The following is a 22,745-nucleotide window of genomic DNA, read 5'->3' on the forward strand; positions in this document are numbered from 1 at the left end:
CCAAAGACCCTCAGAAATCCCTCCTCTCCCTCTGCAGGAAGAGCAGAGAAGCCCTGGCTTTAGCCTGAGAGCGGCGTCACGCACAGCCGGCCCGTGCGGCGTCCGGCTGCAAAGACCACCGGGTGAGAAGGTCAGTACAGACACGAGGCTTCCCTTTGTACACACGTTTGTTTGACAGAGCCGAAAATGAAAAACAGTCCGACAGGGTTTGCGTGTGAATGAGAACCCAATTCCAGCGGGCAGGAAAAAAGGGTGTGAATATTCCACACAGGCTCATCAGCTCAGTGAACTGGGAGGAATTAGGCCACAGCACAAACAACAAAAAATATGTACCCTCAGAGACAAAGCCACAAATAGAACCTTCTGCAGAGCTTCAGCGCTCTGGCATCATTTTTGATCTCAAAGTTCTCATCCTCTGCTTAAAATTAGATTTAGAGAGAGATTTCTTTTAGAGATGAAATTAGATTTCAGAGATGTCTGACTGAAGAAAGAAGAGGCATTGACCTCCAAATCCCAAATGCACAAAGAGCGTCTGTAACTTGATCCAGCAAACGGAAAGACTTGGGTCTGTTTTGTACCTGGAATGGGACGAGATCTCGCTCAGGTCTCCGATGCTGCCCTCCGTCGCGTGACTGGACAGGACGGCCGAAGCGAAGCTCTGCTGCAGGTAAAGCTTCCCGCTCTCCTCCTCGGATGTGCCGTCCTCGTGGTGCTCCGACATCCAGGGGTGTCCCTGCTCCCCGACCCTACCCTGGAGCACCCGCGCCCCGGGGGCCACACAGGGGTTGGTGTCTATGCCGCTGTCTGTGGAGGCCCCTTTGATGTAGGTGAGGCCCAGCATCTCCGGGTCCATCAGGTCTCCAGAGCCAAAGTGCTTATCGTCGCTGTTGCTGGAGGCGTTGCTGGAAAGGGTGTTGCTGCTGGAGTGGCTGGAGTTTTTGTCACCGGTCTGGTAGAAACAGCAGCAGGAAGGTCAGAGGGAGGGAAATGTAGAAGCTAGACAATATTTTCACGGACGAAGTTAAAGTCCAATTTTAATAGTTTTTTCATTTCCAGTTCCCTTTAACTTTTGAGGGTAAAATGTATCTTCATCCGCTGTAGAATATCTACAGCTTTAAACTTTATTTGTACACTAGCTTTTTTAACCCATAACTGTCAAAGTGGAAGCTAAAATAACAGACAGCCTTCAGCCTCGACCGACTTTTAAGGCGCAACGACTAAATTTAAATAAAACGGCCGCTAAAACTGCTATTTTCTAAATAGAATCATAAATATGAATCCAACTTTATTAGCAAAACGTCCCTGTAACATACTATGCATTATTATATTATTATGGTCTGACAGAACTACTGTCACAATAAATCCATGTTTGGAGTAAAGACTTTTCTGCTAAATGGATTTCTTTTATTTTGAAGTCGAAGGCTCTTCTTCTATTTCCTCTCTGGCTCTTTTCTAACAAAATCGACTTTTGAAATATGTTGCATTTTTGGTTAACTTTGCTAGCTTGACGGTTTTTTAATGATTGACGCAGCCGATGTAAGAAAGTATGGAATAGATTTGAACAAGAATGAGTCTGATGTGGTGGAGAATCCAGCAGCTTTCCAAAATAAAACCATCCTGAGGGATCCAACAGAAATCCTCTTTATAGATCTACTCTGGAGGGTGTTTTTGGTGTTTTTAAACGTTCTTGCAGCATTTTCCTGATCATGGAGGACAATTCCAAAGACAACTAAGCTTAAAATTGCATTTCTGAGTATTTATCAATTGAAATCGTTGTGAATCAGGAGCAGATGAAAAAATGCAGTTTGAAAAAGATCATATTTGTGATTTAGAAAATACTCATAAAAAAACACACACTGGGAACATTGATTAAGAGACGATCGGAGTGGGGCTTTAACACAGAAATGTTTGTCTCTGATTGAGAAAAGCCTCTGGAGGGCTTTAAAAAAAATAAAACTATAAAATACTCAGAACTGACCCAACATGCTTTCCATCCTATGCTATACTTAACACTGATAAATCATGGATGCAACTTAACTTAAATTGCATCACAAACAGTTGGAAAAACAAGCTCTGTGCATTAGGGACACACAGCGCCAAGAGAGCGGTTTAATTTTTTATCCGTGGGCTCGGGTTAATGCAACCACGGCTTAGAGCACAAACGGGAAGAAAAGGCGGTTGTTTTTGCTGCTCTCCAGAACCATAGGGAAGGAGGGGAGGGGTGGGGGGTCATTAGAAGCTAAAGTGCTTAATGTATTCAACCTTTAAGTAAAATCCGCCCCACCAAAACAGGACAAACAGTGATGAGATGAGACAGCCATTAGCTTTCTGTTGAGGGAAAAGCGACACTTGTGAGGACGACATCCCAACAGAGGAATTCACTTCTGACTGCAGCCAAGCCCATAAACAAGGACAACCTGACCTCCCTTCTAAATCAGCCATCAGTGAAGGTAAAGTGCCTCCAACAGTCAGATTTAGGACTGGATTAAACCACAGAAGAACATCAGACGGCAGAGCAGACATTTACCCTGGACAGCTTGTTCGGGGAGTCTTTCCCTCCCTCTCTTTGCTTCACAGGATTCAGGATCTTGGTGGAGGGGATGTGCCATTTGGCCTCTGTAAACCAGGAGAACCCACGTCAAGTCCTTCACCTCCTTCTCCATCCGCTCTGCAGGCGCTTCAATCACAACTCACCCGCAGATCTGGTCCTCTCCAGAGTGGGCTCCCTGTCGCGGCGGAGCTCTCCGTCGGCTCCCTGCATGTCCGCCGCTCGCTCATGGAGGACCGGGGAGGGACACCTGAGGACAGGAGGACCACGAGGAAGGCTGGAAATCATTGACGGGTTTCTAGCAGAAGAACGGCCTCAAGAGATCCGCCACGACAACTAGCTCAACGTCGCTTCAGGTCAGATCACTTGAGTTTGTAATAGAAGGAAAAAGCTGCCAGACAAAAGCAACAGAGCTTCGACATGCGAGCGCTTCTCCGCTCCCAACAAAGCAGCACATTTTTTCATGGGGGTCTTCATTAAACCTTTAAGAGTCAAATCAGGGTTACAGCTGGTGAACAGGGGCCGCGGCACCTCGTTATCTTTAACGGGAGACCCATTGGACAGCCTGTTGCTCTGCACTGACAGCTCCTCCAGAGTCCACTGCACTTTTGAGGCCTCCAACAGTGAAGCAGCACAGCGGAGCGCTGACTAAAGTCCACTTATGCCGGACGTGAAATTCAGACGGATTCTGCTGCGACTCAATGTGTGTGATGCTACAGCCCTGCAGTCTAGAAACACACTCTCTGCAGAGTGAAATAAGACTCAAATAAAAAGGAGTCCTTTCACAGCTTGGACAGATTTTAGTCTCCTCTCTTTTTTAACAAACATTTCTGTTTCCTGGCATTCTTCAAAATTGCAGTGCAGTTTTCTAAAGTGCTACAGAGCTGGATAAATGCATTATAATTACTTTTAATGACACTTAAGTGCTCATCATTTTTAAAATGCTCTCAACAGACAAGAAAAGATGTTCTCCAAGCAAAATCCAACCTTTTTATTCATTTTCCATTTGTGGTAGCCTTCACATTTCCCTCAAGAATAAAAAAATAAAAAATCATAGCACCAAAAACGGAATGAAGGTTTTACTCAAACGATTTCCTACATAAAACTTTCTAACCTGCACCTTTTCTGTTGAAAACGTCCAGTAAATAACATGTGATGCATGACCAAAAGTGCACTGATTTGGTCATTTCATGCAAATAAAAAATTGCTGTCATTTTAGAAAATTGTGAGTTCTGAGAAAACGGCGCAGAGACTGATTGCAGCTGTGTTCATGTCTGCAAAAATGCCTAATCCTGGAAGCAGAGAGTCCTTGCAGTGTGGTGGTTCTGTGGATCATACCCATCATATACAGGCTGTTGGGACCAGGTGCCGCTGCCGCAGGGGCCCGGATCGCTGGAGGACGACTGGTTGCTGGGGGAGCTGCGGTAGTGCTGGTCTCCCTTATTGCATGAGGACAGCTGTGGATTCTCCATGTCCTGCATCGTCCTGCAGCAAAGAAAACACAGGAACCACTTAAAAGATGAGAAAAAACAACAACAGCAAGCAATCGCCACGTTGGACAGGAAGCGTTTCTACATTATTGGGTCCAAAAGATTTTCAAACAACAACAAAGAGTCGGAGCAGTCGACTCCATTTCTTGAGAACTATGTTTCTGAGCAGCGTGGGGATGTATGAGCACGAAGAAAGTAACACATCCAGCAGCTTTAAAGCCGTTTACAAATGGAAACATCATCATTTTAAAAATGTGCCAAACATCAACATAAGTTCCATCTGTGCACGACAAAAATCAACGCACAGCCAGCTCCATCTAAACATCCTGTCAGAGTGCAAACAACATCGACGCTGGCGCTCAAACAGCCTGACGGAAATCTCTACTTTCAAGGTTTAGGGTTCTGCTTTTATTTTCACGTGAATCCGCTTCTTTTCAGGTCTGAAAAGAAGCGGATTCACATCAGACCCGTTCGATCATATTTTATATACATATACAGAGCTGCATCCATGTTGCTCACTGAATAGATGTTTGCATCAATAACAAAGCAGAAGTGAAAATGTGACCTCTGACCAGCACATCACATTTGACGGGAGCAGAACTGAACAGCAGCTTAGATGACGTTTAAAGATGATGCTAAAAGACTTGTGTTTTCCTAAAAACTACTCGTGAATATGTTTTGATGAAACTTATGTGGCCATCTGACAAAATCAACACATAAACAAGATTTTCCTACAACCACAGCAAAGTCAAATTCTTGGGAACTTCATCTAATGTTGATCATTTTGCAGCTTCCCGCACTATGAATGCTGGGTAATCTAGGTCTCATAGTGGTGTTCCTCAGGGATCTATTGTCTTCCCTCTTAACCTCCTAAACTCATGACACATGAAGGAAAAACATCATGACCTTATTGCAATTTTAAAAACTGTGTTTGTTTGTCTTTCTCTTGCTGTGTGACTTCTGGCAGTTTTAGAGTTTATGCAAACGGTTTGGTTTGAGGTCATGCTCTTTTTTAATCCTGGGAGAAAAACTGCAGGTTCTAATGTCTCAAAATTGATCCACACATATGATGTGACTGTTATACACAATTAATTATCTACACATTTTGTATTTTTTAATACAGAAAAAAACACAATACAATATATGAGTTAATAGATGAGTTATTCTCACGGTAAAGTTTTGAAAATTAGCCAAAGGTTTTATGGAAATTACTTGGAAGTATCCATTTTGAAGTGAGCAGCCCCTCTACTGCCCCTAGTGGAATGATGTTGAACTACAGAAAACATGGACTTTCTATACAATGGCTTTTTAAGGAAGGTTCAGGTCATGCTAATGTGATAGGGGTCTCAGGTATGCCAGGATCACGTCTGAAATGATTGCTTATATAGGCCATGTCACACAGCCACTATGTACATTTTGCACATGGATGAAAATTGGTCATACTTGAACATAAGCGGAAAACGTGAGAAAAGTTGTGGTCTTTACGGGAAATTTTCAGAGATGTATCACAAATGAACCACGTTAAACCACGGAAGAAGTACGAATAAAACACGCAAAGAACACGTAAATCAACGTAGAACACGAACTGTGAGTAATTATTTCGCTGTTCATGCGTAATTAGTGATTTGTGCATTAATAACGTAATCTGAATGTGATAGGTGCGCTGTATAAGCGATATAAAAGTTATACATTGGTGGTGAAAAGTCTGTTAGACATTTGTGGAACGGTCCTGGAAAGACACACATTTGCATATGCATCTGGCAAAAAAATCACGCATAATTCAATTACGATTTACGCAACACCCACGGCCGAAATCCTCAACGGACATTTGCGCAATCACCAAAAAACAACATTTTATACGTGGAAGATGCGCAAAATGTACAAAGCTGCAGTGTGACGCGGTCGTATAATGTAGGTATAATCTAGGGCCGTTACATTTGGGGCAGTGATACTGAATCCTGCTTCTGTGAAAAAGACTCGGATCATCGAGCACACCGGTTTCATCTTCATGCTTTCATCAGTTAATCATTTTTAGACGCACTTTAGAACTCATTGGTGAATCAAATCGACAGTTTAGATGACATACAATTATACTTTTACTTGTATTTTTATTTCAGACAATTTGGGAAAAGAGAAAGATAATTTCTTTCAGCCCGTCACGCCGTCCGTCGCTGATTCACATTCAATCCAGGGGAGAGAAAAAACAGGGAAGAATATTTTCTATATAAATAGAAATACATTCAGGCATTAAGGGTGCCAGTAGAATGCATCTCTGAACTATAGCACAGAGCCAGTGCCTCCCTCCTGGCGCCTCCTTCCTCCTTCCTCCACCAGGCCTCCCTCCGGTTGCTGCACATCGTGGTCCAGGGAAGAGCTGGAGCTCTGCCTGTGCTTCTGCAGTAATTGGATGAGATGAGCCGAGTGGTGTCAGTGTCCCCATCACCTCTTCCTCAGCAGGGTGCAGGAGGAGGGAGGGAGGGGTACAAAGACTGTAAGAAAAGGAGGAGCAGAGAGCTCCCTCCACCACAGACTGATTAGTCAGAGAAGGCGGCCATTATCCCTGTATAGTCAGAGCCGACAACACCAGAGGAGGTCGGCGTGACACACTGCAAAGGTTATCGCGACTTTAGGGCTTTCATTAGAAGGAACAAATCCCTGCTTTACATGGCTGGATGGAGCTGTCCAAAGGAGACGCCGCCTCAGACGGGAAGAAAGTCTGAGACTGGCCTCCTCGTCTGAACGGAGAGGAAAGAAAAGCTGTGAACTGATTTGACTGAAATGCTCCATTTATATGGATGCACATATCTGAACACAGCAGCAACTCCTCACAGTGACTCTGCAGCTTTTTCCTCCACGAGAAGAGCCGGAGTTCAAAGATGTAATCTGAACACGCTGGTGTGAGCTGCACTATTTGATGATCCAATTCAGAGAAAAACCTCCCAAAAGCCTCATTTTCTGTGCTCCACTTATGCCTGAACGCTCTCCCAAATTTGCATGAACTCCTTCTTGTGTCGGGTTTTAGGGACGTTGTAAAAGACCTGCAGCTTTACCGGTTTACTCAAACACACTGAGGGGATGAATAAACATCTATCACTGTATTCTACAATCATGAACATGAAACTGATGAAAATAAAACCATTTGACTCAAAAACATACAGGATGTCCACCTTTTCTTTACCGTTTTTCCTTAAACATCTGCAGGAGTCTCCGAAATGAACGGTCGCTTAAAAAAAACGTTTCTTAAGGAAATGAGTAACAGCAGGGGGGGGGGGGGGGTCTTGAGAAAAGCACCGTGATATTGATGAATCGTACAAAAATGTTTTTATCTTTTGATAAGTTGAACACACATTTGGATAACTTTGACTTTTTGTTTTTCTTTGTTTAATTAATCGTTTTATTTGTGCAGATTTGACTTTGCGTGCATGAACATCGCCAGCCGAAGGACCAATTATTACATCTATTTGTGGATTATTTTGAGATTTCCCTCCACATCTCCGACCCGACAGAGCAGAGTCCACGTTTGAGGGGCGTCCAACTCAAACAAGGCCTGGCAAACATGTCTTTGCACGCTGGATAAACGTTAAATCTGACCTTCCATGATTTATTTTTATATTTTTCAGATGGCTTTTTAGTAGTGGAGTTTTGCTGCTTTGGTGTTTTATCACATGATTACACCTAATTTTGCAAAGGGATGTCTTTTTCAGAGCAAAATTCTTCTTAATGTGCCAAGAAATGAAGATTTTATGGCAGTAAAAATGCAATTAATGACCCAAAATGAGCATAACCTCAGAGTTTTGCACATGCAAACTTCATGTGATAAAAAAAAATCTTAGTAGTGAAAGATTTGTCCAGTAAAAAGTTATCTTTTACACCTTTTTGTTAGAATATTCAAAGAAAAGTGTCACCTGGTAAGCAAAAAACTCAAGCAGATTTCATTCTCAAGCCTGGTGTGGATTTTTCTTCAGAGCGGTTCTGGCCAGAGACAGCAGAACCTACCTGGGGCCGTCGGGCAGCTTTCTATCGAAGGATGTGCTCCGTGGAATGGCCGCCTGGTGCTGCTGCAGGATCTGCTGGCACTGCAGGCGGTCGGGGCCCTGAGTGGGGGAGCCGCGCGATAAAGGGGCCCCAGCGGTTGTGGGCACTCGGTGCCAGGTGGTATTTCTCCTGAAGGGCGTCTTGTACTCGCAGGGCGTCCCCTCGCTGTCCAGCTTGTACTCAACCATAGGTATCCGGTAAAGCTCCGAACAGCCCCTGAGGGGAAGCGGGAAAACAGAGTTCAAAGGTAATCAGCGAATGACATTTTTTAAATCTCATCCTCAGAACCAGATATTCCGACTCTTTACTGGTGACTTTTGGAGTCAAAACAGATGCTTGTGTGAATTAAAAAAATTGTAATTTCCAGTACAATTCTGAGCTAAAACCCAACGATGCTCTGTGAAGCAGATGTGCAGACAGGAAGTGCACGTGAGGGGGGCGCACGTCGAACATGGACATGGCATTCCACCAAAACCAGAGGTTCCACGGAGGAGATTTTAATTGAAGCTGAAAAATCGCAGCATGCCGCTGCACCGCAGCTCCAGAGATCAACCGTCTCCACTACGCTCAAGCAGACGACGCTCAATGCCTCTGCAAAGGACGAGGCCTTCCACGCCATTTTATGCAGCATGAATCTTCACGGTGCCTATGCTTGAAAGCATGGGGGAGGTGGAGGGGACTTGGTTGGGTGGTGGGTTGGGGGTTAAACAGCCTGAGCGCTCGGCTGGCTCTTCAACAGCATCTCAAGCATGACCCTGATGATTACAGCACTCTCCCCCTCCTGGGACCATTTTCTGGGGTCCACTCGATGAAGGAGAGCGCTCCGCTGTGGTCATCGCATCGGCGCTGGAGGACAAAGACGTGGCTGATTGCAGTGAAACGGAGAAGAGTGATCCCCGTCCATCACTGGTGATCTCCCACAGAAACAGAAGGTTTTGGTGCAACATGGAGATTTTGCTGAAATGTCAAATCCTTGATTGAACGTTAAAAAAAACAAACAAAACAAAAAACCAGCCATAGGGCAAAGTTTGCAAGACAAAAAGCAGACATGTTTGTTGGATGGAGCTTGTGTCTTTTCTCAGGACATTTGTTCTTCTCCGGAGGTTAACCAGTCATTAAATCCTGCTGACTGCTTCTAATCCACTGGTTACCTTAATGAACTGTGTGTGTTTGTGTTTGAGCTTCGCTGTCACACATCATTACCCCCCAGGAAAGGCTAAGCCTAGGTAACAGCTGGTCAACAGCAAAGGTCTCCGCCGCTGTCCCCTGCTGTACTTTCTCCACCAGAGTGACTCAGAAGTGACAGGATGAGTTTCTCCTGCAAGCGTCTCCCCCCCCCCCATAAGCAGCACTATGATGAGAGCAGAATAGGCGTGTTTGTCATGTACACGGGGACTCTCGCTGTCCGTGTGTAAGTTGCAGTGAAACAGCGGGAAAGTGGTGTTTAGTCAACAGTTAAAGCTGAGCTGGAGGGTTCTGGTGTTGGACAGATCCAGCAGAAGGAAGGAGGTGAGAAATCAAAGAAAAAGAAAAAGAAAGTCTGCTTTACAGATCAGAACATGAACCACAGCTGAAGCCTCTCATGAAAATGGTTTTTCTAAACATTTTTATAGCATTTTTCTGGTATTGGAGGACATGTGGGAAGAAAAATTGAGCTCAAAATTGCATTCATGACTATTTCTTTGTTCAAATCGTTGTGAATCAGGAGCAGACGAAAATATTGACTTTGAAAAAGATTGTATTTGTTCTTTTTAGATGTGCATTATACAATAAAGAAAAAGATCATATTTTTTACAGAAAATACATCTAGCTCCCCGCTCTGCTCCATTCTGATCATCCAAACAGATCCATGAACGTCTCTGTTTTCCTGGTCTGAGCTGGAATCTGGATCAGAACTGAACGGCTACAATATTGTAATCTTAAATTGGGGGCATGAGGGGCTGTAAGCTAGAGGGGGAGAGTTTAAACAGGGCGCTCTTATGGATGACCAGAGGGGAAGAGGGGATGGGGTTGCCTTTCTCCAATGGTCCCGCCCACAACTCAGAGATGAATTTTTAATGAACTGCTGCTCTGCAGAAACTAGGTCCTAAAAAAGATCACAGGTTTTTATCTAAAATGGCGACTTGTCCAGGGTGTCCCCTGCCTTCACCCACGAGTGGCCGGGATAGGCTCCAGCAGCCCCCTGACCCCAAAAGGGACAAAACAGCTTAGAAAAAGAGTGAATAATTCATTTAAATAAAGCTCAATTACATCAACAATCGAGGACAGAAATACGAAATTCTATTCCACAAAGACAAGTACACATGTTTAGGTCAGATTGGAGACAGAAAGTTGGATGTCAGTCAGAAAACTGTCAATCCAGCTAATCCAGTTCCACAGAGCTGTCGCAGCAGAGTCACAGAGGCTGGGATCTCAGCCAGCGCACTGACCAGGACTTCATTAAATACAGCGGTCTGGAAGGGATTTACAGATATCCAGAAAAAGAAAAGACAAATAAATGTTCAAACTATTTACAGGAAAAAACAAAGCAGCTGTGGTGAAAGTCGAGGCTTAAGCAGAGCGATTAGTTCTCTGGGTTTGGGTTTAGCGGCGTGTTGGCACAGGAAGTGAGAAATCCGGCTTTGCTCCAGTCCAGAGGAAAATCCGCAATGACAAGTCTTCTGACACTTCCAGCAAAAGGTCACAAGTGGCCTTTTGAGTGGCACAGGCGAGGCTGATTGTCAGCAGGGATCCCGCACAGGCTGGACACAATAAAAAGAAAGCATTTCTGTCCTTAATTAGGATTCAAAAATAGAGGCTAGAATTCAAAAAACATTTCCTTCTCTGTTCCCGTTTATGTGTCTGGTAATAAATATCCTTTCAACCCATATGAGCAGAATTTTAGTTTAACGCCAACTCTCTGATGACCAGATACCAAAACAAACATGTGCTCCGCTGCATTCTTGTTTCAGAACTGATCTGTTCCACCTTTTTGTCCCTGGTTTTCATCCAGAGCGATGATGGAGAAGATTCTGGAACTGCTCTGAGCTGAAACCACGTCCTGCTCCGGGCGCAGCATAGAACAGATAACATAAACGTCTCCTATAGAGGTCCAGTTATCACAGGTAAAAACAGATTTCATCTCATGACGACGTTCGCCTAAACGGAAAGTGCACTAATGACGGACAGACACAGGCGTCGCCCCCCAAACGACAGCAGGTTTCTTGGAGACTTTGGTCCATTAATGTCCCGAAGGTGTCAGGGGACCCCCAGCTAAATTCCTTTCCTGTGAGATAATACTGTGGAAACTGAAGCACTTACTGTTGAATGCAGCATTTTAGCAGCTCAAAGACACGAGCAGAGGAGTGGAGGGCACTCCACATTCTTCCTCTGACCCCTCACCTCCTGGTTTGTTGAGAGTCTTGGGAGAAAATTGACAAAAGTCTTCAGGCAGCTCCGTGCTTCTGACCAGAGAACCAGGAAAAACGACATTTAAAGAGTCTCCGTAAAAAATTTCACAGCTGTTTTGTGGAAAAGCTGTGATCAAGGAGAAGCTTTTTGGCTTCAAAGTTAAAGCTGGTAAAAAGAAGAGAAAAAAAAAACAACTGGAACCCGATGTTTTCATCAGGAAATCTTTGGGGGCTTCCTGTACAAATAAATCAGTAATGCGGATTTACGATATAGAATTTCCTGTGATCACATGACTTGTGTTAAAATTGTTTCTAGCTGCGGCGGTCGTCACAGTTTTGACTAAAAATGGCGTCACAGAACCCTTTCCTCTTCACGAATATTTAACTCTTTTTTTACATGCCTGTCAGATGATGTACAGTTTGGGATTGGAGTTTTATTCCTGTCCTATTTTCATCTTAAATCTTATTAAAGTATTAAATTGATTGTAAAATTCACCCCTAATAAAGTTTCCTTTAATTGTTACATCCACAGATGTAAAAAAACGTGTAAATAAGTTGATTTTTGTTGGAAAATTTGACTAATTTTCACTGAAATAAATGTTAATTTCGTAATAGGCCACCTAGTGGCTATATGGTGAATTGCACTGGTTCCACTTTTGGTTCCAGTTCAGCTTTAAGGATGCACTGAAAGTTTGAAGACCGTCCCAAACAAGCTTCCATGTGAAATAAGACAACTTCACAACTAAAGTAAACATACAAACAACCTGAGAAAAACACCATTTTGTCTGGTAATCATGAACACCGTGGAGAGGTTCAGTATTTATGTGACGTATCATCAATGGAAGCACACCTGGAGGGGTGGTCTTTGTAGTAACAGGTGAAGTCTGATCCTCAGCCCTACAATGTCCTGTTTTTCAGTCAGAACTACAGTTCTGATCATTTGCTCTTTCAGGAAAAATCATGACTTATTGATGCCACATCACCTTACATCAGCAGCCAAAAATGGGTTTTCTCTTTGCGTCATTTACATTTTCTAGGTTATGATCAGTTCTTGTTAAAGCATCATTTACTTCTTTTTTTTTTCCTGGAATCTGTTTTAACATCTGTCCTCAGAAAAAAAAAACTAATCCACAAGTCTGGATCCGTTCATCATCTTCCTTTCTTAATTCCTCAATCATGAAGCCACAGCTTCCAGTGAGATGGACAGACGTTTGGCCAAAGAAAACTCCTTTCGGATGATGTTTGTTTTGTTTTCTCCTTCCCTGCACTGAGATTACCATTGTATCATAATGTATCAGTGCTGATTGTGGAAAGAGGATTAGCTGAGGGCTGTGCCAGAGAGGCTGCTCCGTAGGATTCACCCACCGGACATATTAGTCCACCATCTGTGGGGCAAATGTGTCGTCTTTGCTGCTGGACAGGAACCTATAGCTGACATGCAGTCTAATACACACAGTCTATAAGCTGTGATGCCGTTGCAGACACAACTGATGGCCTTGGGTTCTAAATGAGCGATTACCAGCTGATTAGTTAAAAAACCATCCTAATACAAACAGAGATTTGGGATGTATAGTTTCCACTTCCTGACTTCCTGTCACGCTAGTTTACTGTAGTAGGGGGGGGGGGGGGGGGGGGGGGTGTAAGAAGATAAGGAGGAAAAGCAAAGATGTCAAAAATGTGAGAGTGAAAGAGTGGCAGATGCGGTTTCACGTGTCGGTTTCTCACAAGCAAAAACCAGCAGATGTGCTGGAAAACGACTGTGAAGACAAGCTACCATTCCTCACCAAATCCAAGTCCCTGGCTGGTCAAAGCTCAACGGGTTGACTTTCAACGCACATTCAATGGCGGCACGTTTTGTATGTAGAGCCTAAAAACGGTCACGAGTTTTGAACACAGAAGCCCCAAACTTTTCATCGGAAGTGGTGACTTGAACGCGTGTTGGCGAGGGCGGTGTGAGCGCAGCATCATTCTAGAACTTGTTTGTAACAGGCTACACGTTAGCCATGTCGGAAGCGTTAGCCACATTAGCATGTTCACAATAACGCTCAACCTTGTTTGCAACACGTAAAAAAAACTTACATTTTGAGAGAGCCTTGTGTCATTCATTCATTCATTCATTCATTCATTCATTCATTCATTCATTCATCTTCTGTCCCTTTTTGGGGTGTAGGAGCTGCCAGAGTCTTTCCCAGCACCATGCACCTCTCAAAATGGTTTTGGCATTATTAAGCTCAACCACAAGGAATCCATATATGAGGCGCTCTGTCCTTTAAGTCAAGTGTTTTTCAACCGTTTTTGAGCCACGGCACACTTTAACCTTGACAAAAATCCCGCGGCACACCAGCATCCAAAAATTTAAAAAAGGAGAAACTAGTCTGTATTGATCTACAGTCCCTCCACAATCTCACATGCATTTTTGTGATAATTGTGGCAGAAAAAGCTGGAAGCTGCAGCTGTTTTTTCTAAAAGATGAAATAAAAGTTAAGTTAGAAGATTGAAAAACTGTTTGATGTGTGTTCGTTGTGGTTTAAGACGTTTAACAAAGAAAGGCTCATTGTGCCCAGAGACACTGTCACTTTAACCCAATGCATCATGGGAGATATAGTGCAAACAGACTAACGTCTCTGAGCTTCATTGTTTTTTTCCACTTGTTCCACGGTCTGACACCGGATTCTGTGGAAAGCTGCACCGCTAAAGACGAGCTTTAGCTGGGATTTTTGTTGGAACTGAGAGACCTTATGAGCAGAACCACAACAAGGAAGTGAAGACTTTAACCACTTCTGATTGGTCAGACTGATGACATGTGATTAAGCCTCCAAGAATGATTGGTGGTTAGTTAAAGGGGCGGGACTTTTCAGAAAACAGTTATAGCCACAGCTAAATCATGGTACCGTCATTCTTATAAAAATGTCTTTAACTGAATCAAATAAACACAAAGAAAAAAGTGTTTTTCGATCTTTCATATTCCTAACTACTCAGTGTTTTATCAGGGCCTGTTTGGATGAACACAGAGCTGATATCCGGGGATGGGAAATGGTTTTAGATCAGTGAATGAGGGTGATTTCCCACGGCACACCTGACCATCTCCCACGGCACACTGGTTGGAAAACACAGCTTTAAGTATACCAAGGGAAACACGGTAGATTCATTTCTGCTCATGCATTGTGTGCCGTCTTTATTAACAAAGTTATAATGCTTCTTTTTGGCTATTTTAGGGTATAGCAGCGTAAAACTGAAACAAAACGGCAGCAGTCTGTCTTGGGGGGGGGTGTGATTCATGGATGGACACCATCTGGCGCCGGGCCTGCATCAACACATCCCCAAACTCAGCAGTATTCCAGCCTGATGATGGTTCTGAGCACACCAAAAAAGAAAATTCAAATAGTTTGCCGTTACTGCTGGACTGAAAATTGTGCAAGATTAGAGAAAAAGTAATCTGCAGACAGAAGTTTATCCATTAATCAAAAGGTTGGCTCATCATCATTAGTGAGAATTGCTGACTGTCCAGGTCCGTGATGCAGAGCTGCTGGAGCGTTCCCTCCAACAGACGCAAAGCTCTCCAGAGAAATCAGAAACAACGTCAACGGGCAGCATCGCCTGTTATGCAAATCACCTTCGAAATAAAAGCAAATGTCAGCTTGGTTTTCCCCAAGCCTCATAAAAAACCCAGAAACTCGCTCTGTCATTACTTTGAGGTTTTCCAGAAACACCTGCTTCCATCTCACAGAGATCCGCCTGAAGCAGAGCTCCATCTGTTTACAGAGTGGACGGAGGGAGTTTGGTTCTGGAACTTTTGGATTCATCAGCAGGTAAGGAGCAAAGCAAGAGGAAGTTCCTGGCAGGAGGTGATGTCTTGGCTTCTATGTACATTTGGAGGAAGGACGCTCTAAAAATAAAACCACTCAATGGTTCTTCCAGAGGAAAAAGGAGCGTCCTGAATGTGCCAGTCTGAGCTGCAACTCCCAGCTAAACTGCTGCTCTCTCAGACAATTCTCCTTTGGGGAAACGACAGATCACTGCTAATCTGTGTCACACACATGCAAGGATGTGAGCTTCTTCTGAAACCAGACGCTTGAGCAGATTTCAGAGCACACGAACGTGCTTCTCTTCTGCAGCTGCATGGACCAGACCAGAGTGGGAAAATTACCTTCTTGGCGTTCCGTCTTCGTAGGGCTGAATGATGACCACTTTGACGGTCACCGACGTGCGCAGCAGGTCAATCATCTGCTCGTGGGTGAGTGTGGCCACGGCCACCTTGCAGATCTCCACCAGCCGGCTGCCCTGCCTCAGGCCCGCCTTCCAAGCGAAGCCGAAAGGCTCCACGTCGGCCACGATGCCTTCAAAGTTGACGTGGAAGCCGAGCTGGCCCAGGCTGTTCCGCCGCAGAGTTATCTCCGACGTCTCGCAGCCTCTGGTGGTGATCTGGAATCAAGAACCGAAGCGGAGATGTTTATCATCTGCAGGAAATGTGCGGCTGATTTCGCCTGGATGAAGTGCTACAGGCACAAAAAGACAGATGGCATCGCTCAAATGAAAAGCGGAGACATTTTTTGGTGAATACAAACTGTGTAAGAAGCAGAGGAAGAAAAACAGCAAATGATGCATTAAAAGAACCAAAATCATTTATCTGTTTAGAAAAAATAACCTTACAATTACTGGGTTGACTGAGGCGTTCAGGTTTATAAAGCATGGAAGCCACACACCTGTCCCTGTGGACAAAAGCTACAGAGTCTCTGATGTACACGTGTGCATGAAGGCAGCATGAATCTAACCCCCCCCTGAGTTTTCAGTGTCGCTACAAAACTCCGCCTGGTAAAAAGAGCTCAAAGACACGAACACCTAAAAGAAATTGTTTGCTGTAACAACGGAAAACAGACAGTTTGATGATGAAACGAGTATGAAAACTTCCTTCTTGTTTGGGCGGCTGCACATTTCTCTTCTGTACAGGAGCAGAAACCTCGCGCTGATCCGCCTGTCAGCCACATTGCTAATGACGCTAATGGTTCACCTGGCTTCAGCTCATGCCTTATTGCGGTCCAGGTTCAAACTAAGTTCAGGCCTTGCCGTACGCACTGCAGTGTGCAGGAACATGGAAGAAGAGCACATGTTCCTGCAGATACTTTTATACCAAGAAAAAAAAACTCACATAGCTTCTGATGAGTGGTAAACACCCATCCGATAAGTTTTGCTTCAGTTCTGGGTGAATGCAGAGCAGCATCTAGCTGCAGTGACACATTACAGACTGTGGATTGTCAATTCTCCACTGCTGTGTTAGGAGACCACGGTGCAACTTCAAGCAAGGATGCAGCAAACACAAACCCGCTACACCCCAAGGAGTACAGAAATCCAATAGTTCTCCTCCCTCAGACATTAGGGGAGAACATCGCCTAAAGTCCGGGTCCAAACTGGTCAAACCCGCACAGGCGACCCACAGGAAACATGCAGGTCATAGATCAGTGAACTCGTAGAGGAAAACGTTCGTGCACATTTCATCTACGGGCACGCTCTGGGCGACAGGGAACACTTACGCAACACGTAAGGGTGAGTAAGGGGGGAGGAAGGAGAGACACCGGCGCGTCGTACAGATTTTTTCCTTTTCAACCTCGCCAATACTGTGCAAGCGGCCCACACTACCTGCAGCAGCCAATCAGAGGGTCGTTTATGCCTGGCTCCTACAGGACTTACAGATCACACCCGTTTGCATGCGGTCAGTCAGGAGCTACATTGTCACGATATGCTCCATTTTCATGGCGTCCCTTGAGGCGTCCGCACGAGCCTCAAGGGACGCATCGAGACGCAGCAGCGCCTCTCGACGACCCTCCATGGACCCGGATGACCCAAAAACCTGCAGTACCCCTACTGGACGACCCCTCATGGGTACATGCGACTAAAGCTTGACAGAAACGTGGACTGGGCAAAGCATTGAGGTAACCGGCTGCAGTTCCCTGATTAATCCAGGTGGATGATTCCACAAATGAACAAAATGCTGTTTTCATTTTTTTTTTTAACGTGAAGCAGTGGGAACCTTCAGACCCATGACCATCCCAAACAGACTGCTAACAAAATGAGCGAAAAGCTAAAGAACTTTTTGACCAAACTCCCATTTGTTGCCAAGTAACGGTATCTCTGTTAGCCAGAGAGAGGTCTGATGGATATATCTTTGACAGTGATGACAGCATCTTCAGACAGACGTGACAAGCATGTCGCTGCTTTTCAAAGGAAAAAATACAGAAGCATCCATCTAGAAAGGTCAATCAAAGGTCAACCTCCACCTTTGGGCCGTAGCTTGGAATGTCTCAAATTCGATGATGAATTAATCCTTGATGGCAGCTTCTAACCAGAAACATTTGATTGTATTGGAGGAGGCAAAAGCTAGCTGGGGCTGGTTTCTGCATTTATTCTAAAACCGCTTACTGTGTTCACAGTTAAGGCTCAGTAAAGCTTTATGGAAACGATTCATCTAAAATAGAGACTAGGTACAATAAACCACAAACAAAGTTGTTTTTTATGGCAGTGAAATTAACACAAGATAGAGAAAGGGTTAAAAGGAGCCTCTATCTGCAGATCTACAGCTGCATACAGAGACTCAAACGCACAAAGAAGCCTGGGCTGCCCACTTTATTCAGGAAACAAACTGAAAACAGCTCCCGTGCCTTCAGGACTTGTCTAATAAAAGCTCAGCAACACCCCGGAGAGAGGAGCGTCTCTACAAAGCTTTTAGTTGTGTTCTCACTGGGCTCCTCTGTGCGCTACAGCAGGCAGCCCGTTCGCTCTGGTTCGCATTACATCACAGGTCCGGCAGCCTGTAAATCCTCCCAATGAAACGCGACTCCGGTCGACCTCTGGGACGGAAACCTTTGGGACAAAGTCTGCAGAGTCAGCTGAGCTGCTGCTGCTGCTGCACTTCTTCATTTAAACATAGATTCACAACCTGCAATGATCACTTCAAACAGCGGGAGAGAAAGGAAAAGTTAAAGGAGATTAGCATAAGGAATGAGGAAGTGATGTCCTCTGGCGGTTCCCAAATGCTAATTTTTCCCCGTCTTTTGACCTTACGATGGCTCAGAAAAGACAGTGAGTGGCATCTGTGTCCTTTCAAGATTCATTATGGAAACACGTCTGGTTCTTGAGGGGGATTTTTAGTGGTATGAATATGCAACATCTCTGGGCACTTTTAATTTGACTTGGTTTTCTCTAAATGCTCCTCTGAGCTGCTGAACTAATGACACATAGTAACAGGATGTGAAGAAAGATTCACTGAACTGTTGTTCAGCAGGAGCTGGACTGTGCTTGGCTTCTAAACACGAGGGAAACGTGGAAACAATAGATTTCTATGTGATTATCTTTAATATATTTAGTGTTTTTTTCTGGTTTTAACCTTCATTTCTTGTATTTAATGGCTTATTATAACAAATATGCTATTTAATCAGTTATATTTCATGTTTTCAATCACTGAATGATACACTTTTTATTGATTTATTTTGTCCCTCAGCCATCCTGCACTAAAGGACCAGATTTTTTTACTATTCGTCTTTCTTCCTGCGCCTTTGAGCAATAATGAACGCCACATTCTACAAATCTCACGCACAACAACAACTACCCGGGGAAAATGGAATGAAAACACAAACGATGACATCACAGCGGGAGAAACCATCAAAACAAACAGGGGCCAAAATCCCTTATGGGGCTTAAAAAGTAGTTCAATATCCACAACGAGACCAAAACCCACGTGTCTGCGATATCCAAAAAGACGTTTGGAAATTATTATGGGCTGGCCACACGGCTTGTGGAAAAGCAAACTTTTCAGGTTTTTGCACAAAACGGGAAGTAAAACTTTTCTCCAAACGATCCTTCTGAAATTTCCCACTCAGGCCACCAGCTTAACCCTATAACCATAAGTGAATTTTGTTGACCTTTGACCTTGGAAAGATGCTGTCATCTTCAACTCAGGAGAAAAAAAGAAAAAAAAAATCACCTTTGGTGCCATTTACAAATTGATAACAAAAAAAAGGTGAAACAAGAATAACTGCAAGAAAATCCTGGCCTTTTTTATGACATAAAGGTCACAAGATTAAAATCTCCAATCAGCAATGACAACAAAAATTGATTTTTTAGGAGGTTTTGTATTTTGGCCATCGAAATATAAACTCCTCCAAAATGATTTCTACCCCCCCCCCCCCCCCCCCCCCTTCTAACTACCCCCTTTTTTTGGCTCTGCATATACTTCTCAATCCACATAAGCCCCATATATGTAAACTGGACTCCCATTGGCCACAACTGAGGAGCTACTCTGGGAAAAATGTTGGTTTTAAAGTTCGTAGATTGTGAATGTTGAATGCGAACGCCACTTTTGTGAGCTCGCATAGGTGGCGTTACGCTGTTCCTCTCACATTTTTTTACTGGATTATTCTGAAAATGTAATATATGCATCTTTGGCTCAAGCTGAACAGAATGATAAAACATACGATACAATCATAGAAGGAATGTGGGCGTGGTTAACAAATCCAAATCCAAATATTTACCTTTGTTGATTCTTTTCAATATAATATTGACCTGTTCGTCACCATCAGGAAACAAAAAACATATAATAGTTGCTATGGTGATGAAAAAAATAGAAGATCTGCAATTTTGAAGCATTTAAATTTGTCAAGGGGGTTTTGACCAGGGGAGGGGAGAGTGAGCAAAAGAGGGCGGCGACGTGGCATTAGATGGCGCCACTCACGGCTTTAATTAGATCTAACTTTTAGCTCGTTTTAAAGAATGAACTATGCACTACATTTCACTTTACCAGTGACAATGACAAAGTACCCTGCGACAGACTGGCGACCTGTCCATGGTGCCCCCTGCCTTCGCCCATAAGTGGCCGGGATAGGCTCCAGCAGCCTTGTGACCCCGAAAGGGACAAACGGAAGAAGATGAATGAATGAATGAATGATTAAGTACTATCAGTAAAGGGTAGCCGTGACACAAATTACCAGAAAATGGGTCGCTGGTAGAATCACCAAAGCAACCCCCCCTCAAAAAAAGGCCAAAGAAACGGAGAAAGTATTAATAAAATGACTTTAGCAGGACAAGTGTCTTCTATTTTTAGTCTTTCAGACCCAAAAACATGACCGTGTTTCCGCTCACCCCTTTAAAACTGGGTCATTGTCCTGCATACCCCCCTCTCTCTACCTGCCCCCAAATATTCTCCTAAAACCCCCACATCCTCTCTTAATCTGTCACTCCATTAAATAAACGCTTGGATCAGCGATCGCTCCTAAAGGTTTATCCTCACTAACCTGCAGCCGTCACAGCTGACTGCACATCCTCCACAAACCCAACAGGACCAAAGAGGACACCACACCCAACGGGACAGACATGTTAGTTTAGTGATCAACTATGACAGGTTTGCTGGAAGTAGACAGAAAGAAATCCAGTTTCATCACAGGGGAACCACAACGCTCTGAAAAAAAGAGGTTTTATCAAGAATGACAAAGAAACAAATTTACCAACTGATTCCAAAAACACGGTTAGTCTACAATTTAATTGAAAAAGAAAACACTTTTATCATTATTTAAAACCAGAATGAACATTTTGATTTTGTCTTTCAGCTGATAAGATACAGATGTTCACTGCAGAGAAACAATAAAATCAGGGAATATTTGAAGAAGCACCTGAAGCCTCAAGACAAACATAGTTTGACTTTTATTTAATAGTTTTATCAAATATCTTTGTTTTCAGTTAAAAATGCTTCCTTTATTTAAGCCGTTATGGTCTCTTCTATGAACGAGAGGACGCACATCTATTAACACAATATTTATTTATGTCTTTGTTTTTATGTCATGTGTTTGGTTCTGCTCACTTTCATGATTTTCTTAAGATTTTCTGTACTATCTGACCTCTTTTTGTTTTTTTGCAATTTTTCAGCTAGAAAGGAGTTTTATTTTGAAAACTATCAAAGGACTATTATCAAATGTTTTCTGATTTTAGAGATGCTGCATATTAGGCACTGCAACATTAGAATCAAAATGTTATTTAAAAATATTAAAAATAGAAAAACTTTTATTTGTTATTTATTTTATTTTAAAAACTATATTAAAATGTTTTTGAGCATTTTAAGCAAATATCGTAGTCAGTGATCAGGTTTTTGCCTCTGAACTTCTTAAGCCCTTTTAACAATTATCTGTTCATTTTTCTGATCTAAATTCCATTTTGGGGTCACTAAGCTGCTGGAGCCTATCCTACTGTTGGGCGACGGTGGGGTTCACCCTGGACAGATCCTCACACAGATGCATTCCTAGGGGAGTCACCATGTTTTTGGACTGTGGGCGGAAGCTGGAGAAAACCCTCAAACACACGAGGAGAACAACTTTGTAAAATATCCTTTAGAGCTTAAAGAAACTTCAGCATCTTCAGTCGTAAGTCTTCTGGATCTTACCTCCAGTCTTTGGACCATCTCTCGAATGTCTTCTCCACAGTTGTCATGGGCGGACAGCATGACGCACTCCCCGCGCTCGTAGAAGATCTTGATGCTCATAATCCCTGAGGTCCATCCGATGACGTCCCGGCAGGAGCAGTTAAAAATCACATTTTTGGACTCCTCTTCAATGAGCACGATGAACTCATTAGAGATGCCGAGCAAGCAGTCCACGTCCATGGACTGGCCGAAGTCCCGGGCGCAGACGCTCCAGGTGATGGCGCCCACGCTGAGCATGTGCGCATCCTTCCTGGGTTTCACTTTCTCCTTCTTCTTGGCTCCGAGGGTGATGAAGCTGAACTTCACGGCTGAGTCTATGGTGGCCGTGCTGACAAAGTTTTCAGCCAGATCCTTCAGGTACTCCTGCCGCGTGCGAGTAGCCATGACCCGGAACTTCTCAGACTTGTGGGCAGCGTTCTCGCCATTGATGACCTTGGCGAGCAGGAAGTCCCTAAAAACTGCTGACTTTGGGAAAGTGACAGACTTGGGAATGGGAGGGCCGAACGGAGGAACGTTTCTGGACCTGGAAACAGCCACGCTGGAAAACAAAAGAGGAGGGTTTGCAAAAAAAAAAAAAAAAAGATCAAACTGTTTGATGACGAGGAGCTCCTTAAGTGCTGAAATGATAATGCTTTAAGGAAAATTACTCCTGGTGAGATGGAGGAGATCTCTGACTCCTTGAATGTGCCGTGTTATTAGCAACTCATCTGAGGAAACATTAAAGTTGTAAGTCATAATTTCAAAGTGGCTCTGAAGATAATAACTGGATGATCAGTGAACTGATCAAAAGAGCCTTGTGACTTTTAAATATTACATTTAAATCA

At 43.7% G+C, this 22,745-nt stretch overlaps 1 protein-coding gene and 1 long non-coding RNA gene across 15 annotated transcripts in view; both read right to left on the bottom strand.

Annotated features, from left to right (window-relative positions):
• LOC144984076 (uncharacterized) overlaps window positions 1-22,745 on the bottom strand; it is a 117,749-nt gene that overhangs the window by 72,170 nt on the left and 22,834 nt on the right. The gene's annotated exons all lie outside the window — the stretch shown is intronic.
• Window positions 1-22,745, bottom strand: part of LOC101170868 (signal-induced proliferation-associated 1-like protein 2) — a 97,768-nt gene that overhangs the window by 22,731 nt on the left and 52,292 nt on the right. For all 14 annotated transcript variants that reach the window (XM_078931545.1, XM_078931544.1, XM_023963592.2 and 11 more), the window contains exons 8-14: window positions 21,883-22,459; window positions 15,610-15,884; window positions 8,035-8,289; window positions 3,887-4,033; window positions 2,695-2,798; window positions 2,528-2,616; window positions 579-949 (exon numbers count right to left, since the gene is read on the bottom strand). In XM_078931545.1, coding sequence (XP_078787671.1) covers window positions 579-949; window positions 2,528-2,616; window positions 2,695-2,798; window positions 3,887-4,033; window positions 8,035-8,289; window positions 15,610-15,884; window positions 21,883-22,459 — 1,818 coding nt within the window. The remainder of the gene's footprint in view (window positions 1-578; window positions 950-2,527; window positions 2,617-2,694; window positions 2,799-3,886; window positions 4,034-8,034; window positions 8,290-15,609; window positions 15,885-21,882; window positions 22,460-22,745) is intronic.

Source organism: Oryzias latipes, chromosome 15, assembly GCF_053564925.1.
Source record: "Oryzias latipes strain Hd-rR chromosome 15, Olatipes_Hd-rR_3.1".
NCBI lineage: Eukaryota > Metazoa > Chordata > Actinopteri > Beloniformes > Adrianichthyidae > Oryzias > Oryzias latipes.